This window comes from Sarcophilus harrisii, chromosome 2 (assembly GCF_902635505.1).
Source record: "Sarcophilus harrisii chromosome 2, mSarHar1.11, whole genome shotgun sequence".
In the NCBI taxonomy this organism is placed as follows: domain Eukaryota; kingdom Metazoa; phylum Chordata; class Mammalia; order Dasyuromorphia; family Dasyuridae; genus Sarcophilus; species Sarcophilus harrisii.
The window spans coordinates 183,259,550-183,271,751 of NC_045427.1; the positions used below are offsets into that span (position 1 = coordinate 183,259,550).

Genomic DNA, 12,202 nt, shown 5'->3' on the forward strand with positions numbered 1-12,202 from the left:
TTTTTTTAAAAACTATAAAAGTTTTTCTACCTTAATTGCTAAGAGAAGTCAAATTAGTTTTTTGGAGATATATGGATTAAAAAAAAACTAAAGATGCAGCACTTGAAGACTAAAATGATCCTTTCATTCATTTCTACAATAACTACAGGAAATAAAAGGGGGATGGGAAAAGGAACGAAGAGAAAAATGGTGGTGGAGGGAGAGGAAGAGGAAGAAGAAGAAGAGAAGGGAAAGAGACATCACAAATTTTTATTCTGGAATTAATTACTATTTTTTTTTCCTCTGTTCCTCTCCCATGCTGTTTTCTCAAAAAATTACTTAGATTTTTTTTGTAGTTTTACTCTCTGTGTCATTTCCTCTTCATAGAATGTAAGGTACTTGAGGGCACGAATTGGGGTGTTTTTGTCTTAGCAATTCCAGTACCTGGCACACATTAGATACTTAATAGTTTAAGTGAATTACTAACTTGTTCCATTCAGGTCGACCATCAAACCATGCTGTACATGCTCCTGTATAAGCTGCAAGGTCCTTTCAAATATTTCTCCAGCTCTTGCTTGTTCCACCGTATAAGGATCTCTTGGGTATCGAAATAAGGCCAACAAGTCATTTGGGGAACGAGGGCGGCTAACAAGTTAAAAGGGAGAAAAAAAAAGAAGAAAACACAAATCATGAGATCATAAAACTAGAAGAAAGTTGAAGAAAAAGAGAAGATAAAGAAACAAACCACCAATATACAGAAATGAAATATTTGCTTTTTGCTATTTCTACAGCTGAATAATCTATAGAAAAAGAATGTACTATACCTTATTCACTCATCCCAAAGCAGAAAGCAAAATTTTTTAAAAAGAAAAAAATCTGCAATTAATACAAAAGAAAACACAACCTTGATTAAAATGCAACATTTAAGAGCTCAGTATGTGATAAATATGCTAATTGTTTTTGAAATATTTTGATTCTATAAGATCATTAAAGTAACAAAGCAGTTCAAATTAGGTGGATGTTTTATTTGTGAATCATTGCTATGCTCCTATTTGGAAAGCCATCTTTTCCAGTTAAGTGGGAAGCCATAAAAATTAGCCAGAATGTCAATGTTGTTTGCTATTTAAAAACTAAAAAGCAGTCGAGTCCTTCAGCAGCAAACAGAAGATCAATAAAATTTCTGTATGGATGTGTATAGAATTTTTTTTTAATTATCCCAATCAGAGGAGCTGAGGATTCAATTCTTTTTTTAAAAAAAATCTCTATCCTACCTGTCAAACAGATGTGTCCGTGTTGAATTGATGGCTCTGTCAACTGTTGCTATTGCTTCCACAATTGAAGTGGCTACGAAAGGATCTCCATTTCGACTGACATCAGGAACTATGAAAGTACCAAGAAATTGCACATTACCAGAAAAAATACCTATACATGTTACTCATAAAATTATGTCTAGACACTACATCACTGAAACTTACAAAGAAGGCCACTTTTTTTTGTCTCAGGCTCTTTTTTTAAAAACCAAAGTTTGTTACTCATCACAAACTGAATTCAAAGATATTTGCTTTGTATTGTGAAGAAATTAAGGCTTTTCATTTTTCCAGACAAGATTCTGTAGGTATGAGTGGGAAATTAAGCTGTCTAAACAGTGAGTTGCTTAATTGCTTCATGACAAAGTAATGGGAAAAGTTAACAATAAACTGTGGTGAATGGCCCAGAACAGAGTGAATAGCATTAATCACATAAATTAACCTCAGATGGATTTTGCATTTATCTTTAAATTTTAGCATATCTAAGCAGACAAGTAGATTTCTTCTCCCCATGACCTAATGTGATGTAAAAGCAGAATTAATGGAACCATTCTGAATTTTTTAGAATTACTAATAGTGACACCTGGTCTAGAAATCTGAGTGGCCACAAGCTGGCTGAAGAGACATTATTTTAGATTTTAGACCTCTACAGAAAAAGTTTTCATTTCCCCCTCCTCCCTGAGCCCAAAAAGTATATATAATTTAGGATACATAATATAATTAAGCATGTGTATACATACACATACATATATATACACACACTATACATATATATAAATGTATACATGTATATTATGTATATATCTACACACATACACACAGTGGTGTAATAAATGGAACACTGGCCTAAAGTCAGGAAGAAAAGTTCAAATATGACTTCAGATATATATATATATATATATATATATATATATATATATCTACACCTGAATATATATATATATATATACATACACAGACACTAGTTGTGTGACCCTGTACATGTCATTTAACCTCTTTGCCTCAATTTCCTCCTCTGTAAAATGAAGATAATAATAGGACCTACCTCCAAGGGTTATGAGAATCAAATGACAAAATAATTATAAAGCACTAAGCCTAGTACACATAAGTACTATGTAAATATCAGCTGTTTTTATTATCTTTATTTGAGCTAAATGTAATTTTGTTATATAATTATTATATAAACATATAATAATGGAAAGTTCTTGCATATGTTGGACTAAGAATTACAAAAGATCTAGGTTCGCGTCCCAACTTTCATACTTAGCAAATCAATTAACCTTTATGAGCTTAGCTTCCTCATCTGTAAAATTGGGATGCTAATAATGCTGGCAATGTTCTCCTTTCACAGGGTTATGATGATGATCATATGAGGCAAATTGTATGCAAAGAGCTTCACAGACTTTGAAATACTGATTATTTTTCTTTCTTAAAATGGATTAATAGTTTAATGGATTGAGGGAGGAAAGAAATGCCAGTGACATAAAAAAAAAGGATTTTAAAAACTTCTTTTAAAATTAGTCTTCAAAGGAGCATAGAAGTAAGTTAGATATTATGATTTCCATAGTCTTCTTTAGAGATACTAGATTCACCCACAGCACCACATCAGAAAGGTGACTCTACAAATACAAGTATCAGAGTTTGTTCCTAATTCCAATAAGTCTGTTTGTCCTTTTCAGAGTGCTTTCTTGCCACTACTACTTGGAAACTGAAAGAAGTGGAACACTCATAAAGATAGAAAAAGAAAACTATGGGCATCCTTTTTTTATGAAATGGTAGTTGATCATCCTGATTTAAGTAGGATAAATGAAGGGAGGCTAAGAAGCTTCTATCTGGGATGGGAGACAGTGGCAGGGCACATGCCCAGAACTGTCCTCATTTTCTCAAATTCAAGACCATGGAGAGATTTTTTTTCTCCTCTAATTATAAGGTCACAGAATAAAAAAGTTCAAAGGGATTTTAGAGATTATCTATCAACATTTTTCATTTTATAGATCAGGAAACTCAGACCCAAGGAGATAAAGTGATTTTCCCAAAGTTGCTATCTATATTAAGATCAGTTGAAGGAAATGGGTTGTTTTGTTTTATTTTTTTGAAAATAATAATGACAATGAAACAATAGCAGAAGCTAACATTTATCTAGTGACTACTATGTACCAGTATGTGCTGAACATTTTACAAATGTCTCGTCTGATCACTTCCGGGGAGCTGGGGAAGAAGGATTATTATTGTCCCCATTTTACAGCTGAAGGAACTAAGGAAAATAGAATTTAAGCAACTTGCCAAGGATACACAGCTAGTAAGTGTCAGAAGCCAAATTAAATTTGTTTTCCTTTATTCTAGAAGCAGTACTCTACCCACTGCACCACTTAGCTGCCATCAGAAGAAAGGAAACCAGAACACAGAAGATTCAGATTAAGTGACATCTCTCTTATAACACATGGAAAACAAATTAAATTTTAAAGAACCAAAAAGAAGGGCTAGATGCTTCAAAGAAGAGAATTTAGCCTTGATGAAAGGAGGGGGGAAAAACACCTTCTTATAATAATTAGGGTTATCCAATAATATAAAGAGAGCAGTTGGGTGGCAAAGTGGCTAAAAGAAGGTTCATCTTCCTGAGATCAAATCTGTCTTCAGACACTTATTAATTGTGTGACTGTAGACAAGTCAAGTTACTTTGTTTGCTTCAGTTTCTTCCTCTGTAAAATGATCTGAAGGAAATGGCGAACCACTTTAATATCTTTACCAAGAAAACCCCAAATAGGGTAATGATTGAAAATAACAAGAATATAAAGAGTTATATCTGAAGTAATGACTGATATCCCTCATTGAACTATCTTTAAATATAAACTGGCTGAAAACCTTTTGGTTGGTATTCCTTTCAAGTTTTAGGTTGGAATAAAACATTGAAATTATAAAATTCTGTGGTTCTGAAAGAAGCAGAATCCATGTCATTTTATTCCAAATCCAGGGCTCTTTTCACTAAAATAAATAAATAACAAATTAAATCACTAACTTGCTTCAACACCACAACAGTCAGTCTCCAGGTCTTATCAATTCTTTTATATCTGTCACTTCTTCTCCAACTTTCGTCATCACTATCATAGCTCTGATCTAGGCATTAATATCAAATTCCTGGCCCCTGGCTTAATATAGTGGTTTCTTAACTAATCTTCTTGCCTTCAGGTTGTTCTTCCTTTAAGTCACCCTGTATTCTGCCACAATTAACATCAATTTCATCAAATCACTCATCTGCTCTAATAAACCTTTCATGACTTCATATTATTTACTACAGTAAACCTCAACTTTTTAATTTAGTTTTCACAATGCTCTATAATCTGGCCAGCATTTACCAAATTTCATATCCCAATACAACCCTTAAAATACCTTCACTTTAGTCAAAGAAGTTTCCTGGAACAAACCTAATGATTTTCTTCCCACAAGCTCATGTGATTTCCCCCTCCTGTATTTCTTAATATGCTTAAATACTACACATCCTGAAATTTCCCAGCTCAAGTCTGCCTTCTGTAAAACTTCCTTAAGTATATTTTACCCCTCTTTGATGTGCTCCTTCTCACCATTCTATAATATTATAATCTGTACCATTAATCTTAGTTCTAAAAAATCTTCTGTTTCCTTCTGTGCCATATGTAAATAGAAGTATTCTCTCTCTAACCAGATACTAATCTCTTTGAGAGAAAAAGAAATGCTTTACCCATTTTCCATAGTCCCTAATGCAGTTGTGGTACACATAGTAGCTAATTAAAATCTTATTATATGATTCAAGTCCATGTCTCCTTTATTATGCAATCTCACCTTATGTTGGCAATTAATAATGATGATTTACTTTGTTTTGCAACCAAAATATTTTCTTCTGGGGAAAAAGCTTATTTTAATCAATCAGATTTTGTGTGTGTGTGTGTGTGTGTGTGTGTGTGTGTGTGTGTGTGTGTTTTTAAAACAATATAAATTACAGACATTTCTTGAATAGATCCCGCATCCCTCAATTTTAAAAGTCATTATTATTTTGAGAGTAATTTTACTGAGGAGAAAAAAGGTGGATTTAAACCAATGATTTAATTGGTATGGAAAACAAGGGAAATGGATATTCCTTTCATCAATGTACATCAAGAACACATCTATATTTCATAATTTTAGAGAGCTGCCTGAAGAATTTAAGAAATTGAGTGACTTACCCTTGCTTCAACTGTCAGCATATCTCAGAAGCAATAATTAAATTCATTATAGAAATAAGTCTTATGAAAAGAATTGATCAAGCTGAATTAAAGATGGTCTGGTGTAGTGAGAAGAACACCAAATTGGGAATTTATGTACTGGCTTAGCTATGTGTCTTTGAGTGAGACATCTCACATGCCTTAGTTTCCACATTTATAAAATAAGGAATTCTGTCTATCTAACCTATAACATCCCTTTCTTCTCTACAATTCTCAATTCAAATATTTCCAAATGAGCAATTTGGTTTTTACATTGTAGGGTTTTAATATTTGTACAAATTATAAGAAATAATTCTTATTAGCATGACTAAGACTTACCATTAACACTTAGGACCATACTAACTGAGGAATATCCAATAGTGTTTCGAGCAACACATTCATAGCGACCTTCATCAGCTGGTCCAACGTCATTTATGGTGAGAAATCCCTCAGAATTAATATGAAATTTGCCACTTTCAGTTACCTGTACTCCATCCTAGAACAAAATAGAACAACCAATTGTTTGGAAGTTAGGGGAAGATTCAGACTTACTTTCACTTGCTTTTCTCTTAAATGATTCTGCAGGTTGGAATTAATAGAGAAGTGCCTTTAGCCCAGCACAAAATTGAGCTTCAGAAAGAATTTGATCTATTTCATTCAACACCAAACATTAGGAATAAGTAGTATTCTAACATCTATTAACTTAATACCTCAAGGAGATGGAAACAATAACAATTCACTAAAAAAAAAAAAACTTTCTGAAAGTGAAAAAAAAAAACACTTAAAAAGTATAGTATATGTCTTGAGTCATATTCTTAGCTATTGCAATTTTAACAAAGTTTTCAAACTGAGGGTATTAAAGAGAACCCTCTAAAATTCAAATGGCCTTTCTGACTTAAAACATAAAGTAAAATCATAAAAGTCCTTTTTTACTCCTGAATGGGACTAATTGGATGAAGTTTTCTCAGTTTGAGACCAAGTCACATGATCTCTATTTCCACAACCAGAAGATGAGGTCTTCAACTCCACTGGGAGTATTTTGCAAAAGAAAAGGAAAAAAGAAGGGTATGACTCTCTCCTACTTCCCTATAAAAAAGGCAGCCAGGTGATATAGTGGTGATATGTTGGATCTGGAGTCAGGAAGATATGAATTCAAATATTATCTCAGACAATTACTAGGCTCTATTATCCTGAGCAAAAAAATTAACCTTTGTTTGCCTCGGTATCCTCAATTGTAAAATAGGGATAATAAGAGCATCTATTTCCCAAGGTTATTGAGAGGATGAAATAAGATATTATTTGCAAAACAGCAATATATTATTTCATATTTGAATATTTTAAAATATAGAAACATTTAAATATTAAGGCAAACAATAAGTTAACAAAAACAATCAATAAACATTCAAAATAATATAAAAAGCTCTTCTCTAATCATCCCCTCCATTCGACAAGAAATAACCAAAAGAATGAACAAGTATACAAATAATATTTAGTTCTTTTCTCTTCTAGATCTGTTCAAATTGTCCTTCTTTGACAAGTTTTCTCAACTCTTTTGTTTTATAGTGCCTGGCACATAAATAGGCACTTTTCTCTTTACTTTTTTCCCTATCCAAACTTCTATTAACTTAAATCAGAGGTTCTTTAAGGGTGGATCAGAAAAATAAATTTCTATTTTCTCTAATCTCTAATTGAAATTTAATATTTCCTTCAATTACAAATGCAGACAAATTTTTCCCCATTTCCCTCAGGAATTTGCAATATTCACAAGAATGCCAGAGAGATCTATCATAAACCAAAAAGAATTTCTACCCTAAAAAACTCACAGGGGTTTTTCACTTACTCCTGACCAAATACAACTTTATGAATAGGCAATTCCCTACTTCTATAAATGTTGTAGGTGTGGAAAACACTTTTCCAAAGCAAACATCACTTTGGGGCTTTTGCAATGTTCATCCTCTTAAGAAACTTCATATATTTTCATCATATAGACAATAAAATGTGCTGAGAGTCAGGACACATAATTTTAGCTCTGACTCCAGTTTGGACAAATCATTTAACTTTTCTAGAATTTAGTTTCCTTATCTATAAAACAAAACGGTTGAGAAAACTTGGCAAAGAAGGGCAGTTGTTTGAACAGATCTAGAAAAGGAAAGAACTTCATATTATTTGCATACTTGTTCATTCTTTTGGTCATTTCTTGTCAAATGGAAGAGGTGATTAGATAAGAACTTGTTACATTATTGTGAATGTTTATTAATTGTTTTTATTGACCATTATTGTTTAACTTAAAATGTTTAAATCTAAGTTTCTATATTTAAAAATATTTAAATGTAAAATAATATAAATATATATTAAAATATTTAAATCTATATATTAAAACTAAATAAGAATTTTTTTATGTCTGTATCACAAGTACTATGCAGTGCTTTGCACTCTGTGGGTGTTTAATGTTTATTGAATTGAATGAGGGGAAGCAGAAATGATTAATCAGAAAGACAGGATTTGAGCCCTACAAGTTTTAAGTCCTATTATTCAATTTATTACTTTTTTCCTCCTTTTCAAATTCATCAATTTGAATAAATGTTTATTAAGATTCTAGGTCCAAAAATGAAATCTTATAGCAAGTAGCATAAGGAAGAAACAGAAGGGCATATTGTATTACATGTAGAATATGCAGAAAATGTAGAATCATGCTAAACATATTATGTTTAATATGATAAGAGATAAACATGACTTGTATATATGCAAAAACAAAGTAAATAATTAAGTTGGTCACTAATAATCCATTTGAAGTTTTGCAAGTATGTTAAACATATATCTATGATTATGCATACATGTATATATATACAGATATACATAATATATACATTTGCATTGTATACCTCTGTGAACATATACTCATGCACTGTATTATAAACATGAAGATACAACGTAAATATACACATATAATATATTGTATATTGGCATCAAGCATGGGAAGGAGGTTGGTTGGCAAAAAGGACAGAGTTAAATAATGATATAAATTGCAGTAGCAGTACCTCTTAGTTTCTTTGCCTATTTTCATTTAGATTGTGCCTGTAACATTGTTAATTATTCATTTGTTGGTATTTCATTTTTAAAAATTAGATATATCTCATGGATGTGATCTTTCCAACAATGAGATGGCTGAGGCCAGTTCTAATGATCTTGTGATGAAGAGAACCATCTACACCCAGAAAGAGGACTGTGGGAAATGAGTGTGGAACACAACAGTACATTTTCACTTATTTCGTTATTGTTTGCTTGCATTTTGTTTTCTTCTTCATTTTTTCCCTTTTTGATCTGATTTTTCTTATGCAGCAAGATTATTGTATAAATATGTATACATATATTGTATTTAACATATATTTTAACATGTTTAACATATACTGGATTACTTGCTATCTGGGGGAGGGGATGGGGAGAATGAGGAATTTTGGAATACAAGGTTTTGTAAGGGTCAATATTGAAAAATTATGCAAGCTTGAGTTTTGGAAATAAAAAAAATTAATCAAAATAAATAAATAAAAATTAAATATAAAATTTTAGGGACACAGCCCCAAATTTGTCTTTTGTGAATCTTCTCTGCTGCTTTCTGCTAAGAAATAGGACAAGCAAATCTAAATATTACACTTCTTAAGAAATCCAGCAACAGAGATTACTTTATTATCTTATTCTTACCTTATTCCATGTTATTACTGGCTCAGGCTCTCCTTGAGAACTGCAAGGAATCTGCACATTGGTGCCAACTTCAACTGTCATATCCCTTGGAATACTGGCAAACACAGGAGTAACTAGAAGAAAAGTGACATGTGACTATTCAATGGGCAGAGATGATAAAAACCCATAATAAATTGCAAGGAATTACCAATAGAAACTGAAAACATGATAACCCTTCTCTCTAACCAAAAAAATCATTCAATTCTCATCAATATACATTTTTTAGCACTCATATATAAAAAAAATCAAGCATAAAGTCTATGCTAAGATGCTAGATAATAATAAAAGACAGTTTCTAGTCTCCTTAAGATGACATTTTACCGTGGAAATGTGGGTAAGAGTAGGAAGAATGGAGATTGTAACACACACACACACACACACACACACATATATGTATGTATTACAAATGATCAACCAATAAAGCACTTATTATTATTATTAAGCACTTCATCTGTGCCAAGTACTGATGTTATAAAAGCAAAAATGACAATTTCTGTTCTCAACAAGCTTATAGTGTAACGGGAGAGATGTCATCTATACAGATGATACATGCAACATAACTAGAAGTTAACTAGAGATGATGGGTCATTAGTTATGATGTATATACAAATGTATAAATAAGATACATACAATATAATTACAGGGTAACTGTAAAGATAGGGCACTGGTGATATGAAAATGAGGAGCACAATGGAGAGATTTAGAGAATGGGTAAGTCTTAGCAATAGTGTAAATAACTAATAATTGGTAGCATCACAAAAGAGCCTTGAAAGGAAAAAAGATTCAGTAGAGATTCAAATAAGGAACAGTAAATGAAAGTCATTGGACTTGAATAAATATATTTGATCTAAGATAAATAAAAAAATACATTTCAAACAGGAAGGAGAGACTTGGGATATATAATGGAGAAGTCAGAAAACAATTAGCAATCTATGTCAGCTAGAACATACCATGTATAAGGAAAAATAATATAAAATAAGACTGAAAAGGATGACAATAGATTATAGGGGATTTCCATGGACAGCCTTAGAAGCTCCCTCAAATATTGGTCTCTATTCTCTCACTTGGCATCCTGGCTATGCTACAATCTCCAGCTCTATCATCCCCCATTCTACTGAACTATGCCTGAAGTAGTCTATTCCTACACTTTGAACAGTTTGGTACAGGTACGGTACAGGTACAGGAAGTTTTAAAGAGGACATTAGAAGAAAACAATTGGATACAAAGCTGGGTATTCAAATGAGCAAGGTTTAAGCAGAAGATTGGACACCTAGTCATGAATGGTTTTGGTCACAACAATTCAACAAACCCCTCCACCAACTCATGGTGAAAATGCAATCCATTGGGGGAATAGTACCTACCGCAACACCTGAAATCAGTGATCGTTGAAATATAAACTGATTAGAAAGGCTGAAAAGCAAGAATCAAGAAGTGGAAAAATAGAACCAAATGGCCAGGGAACTAGGAAATAAAATGAAGCAGATTCTATTAAAATGCTACATTAACATAGAATTACCTTAGGAGTGAAGTTTGGCAGGATATTTAAATATCATGAGAGTAAATAAAGCTTTCTTAATTGAAAATAGGTTTTTTAAAATTAAATAAGGATCTCATTTATCAAAGAACAGCAATTTCCCCAGTTTATAAATAATTCCTTACTACTCAGTCATTAGACAAGAATGTCAGTTCTGTAAATGTTATTATGCTGCTTTAACAGAACTAAAAGAAAATATTGTTCCCCATATGCTTACAAACTTTTCTGAAATTTAAAGCCAGAGTTAATGAGCAATGATATGACTTAACTGCAAGCTTTATGAATCCAAATTTTAAAAATGAAATATGTAATTTCTAATAAGGAACAGCAAACGAAAGTCGGTAAACTTGAATAAATATATTTGATCTAAGACAAATGTTCACCATTCCCCCTCCACACCCCATACCCAATTAGATTTTACCTCTAGGCTGCACTGTCAAGTGTACAGTCACCCTCTGAGAGCCTATGATATTGACAGCTTGACATTCATACTGTCCTTGGTCATGAAGGGCGACTCTTGAAATCCTCAAAGTTCCTGATGAAAGAACTAGATGTCTTCTGTCTACTGAAAGTTGACTCCCTGAAAAAAAAAATTATCAGTATGTTGTTTCCTTAGAACTGTAAGGCTAAACAAAGAAGCAAGGTAGTGTGATAGAGAACTAGCTAGAAAAGAGGAAACTCTGGTTTTAAAATCTACCTCTGATACATACTGATGGGGAGGAATGTAATTTGCTGAAGCTTGCTCAAACATCCTTTAGAAGAGTATCTGTTAAATTTTCAATATGAACAATTATACTTTAGAAATTTGAAAACACTGAAAATCATGGTTTAGCTTATAGTTTATTGCCTAGACTTAAGATAGCAACGGAGGTAATGTTAATAATGCAGATCAAACTTAAAAACATGTCATGTTAGCAATATGGTTGTTAAACATTATACCAGCACACCCCAATATAGTGGGTATGTAATTTTTAACAAGTTACTTTATCTTTTAGTGCCCTAAGGTGTCTTTGTCCTCAAGACTGTGATTTGAAGAACAAGTACGAATCTGCTTTGGTAGGGGGAATTCTTCACCAGGAAAAACCAAAACCAGTGTGATCAGAGAAGGTACTCTGGGACCAAAACTCATTTCTCTGATGTCTAGGCTACATATATCATTTTATGGCCAATCAAAATTATAAAATAACATAATTAGCTAACAAAATATGAAAGAAACAAACATATTAAACACAGTACAATATAAATATTTGTAATATGTCAGCATCAATATTAAAAATAGTACAAGAAAGTTTAGACTTACATAGATTATAAGCTTTTTTCCCCCTTTAATATACAACTCTCCTCCCAGTTCCACCCAACCTCCTACATGACTGTCCCAAAATACCTCTTGCTTATCTTATGTCATTTGGCAACTTATAACTTAATCCAGA

General features: G+C 32.3%; 1 protein-coding gene across 2 annotated transcripts in view; it reads right to left on the reverse strand.

Moving 5' to 3' along the window:
* The window catches only part of PXDN (peroxidasin), a 140,741-nt gene that overhangs the window by 24,655 nt on the left and 103,884 nt on the right, over window positions 1–12,202 (reverse strand). For both annotated transcript variants that reach the window (XM_031951167.1, XM_003757904.4), the window contains 5 exons: window positions 11,194–11,352; window positions 9,200–9,312; window positions 5,840–5,996; window positions 1,251–1,359; window positions 467–624 (listed from right to left, as the gene is read on the reverse strand). In XM_031951167.1, coding sequence (XP_031807027.1) covers window positions 467–624; window positions 1,251–1,359; window positions 5,840–5,996; window positions 9,200–9,312; window positions 11,194–11,352 — 696 coding nt within the window. The remainder of the gene's footprint in view (window positions 1–466; window positions 625–1,250; window positions 1,360–5,839; window positions 5,997–9,199; window positions 9,313–11,193; window positions 11,353–12,202) is intronic.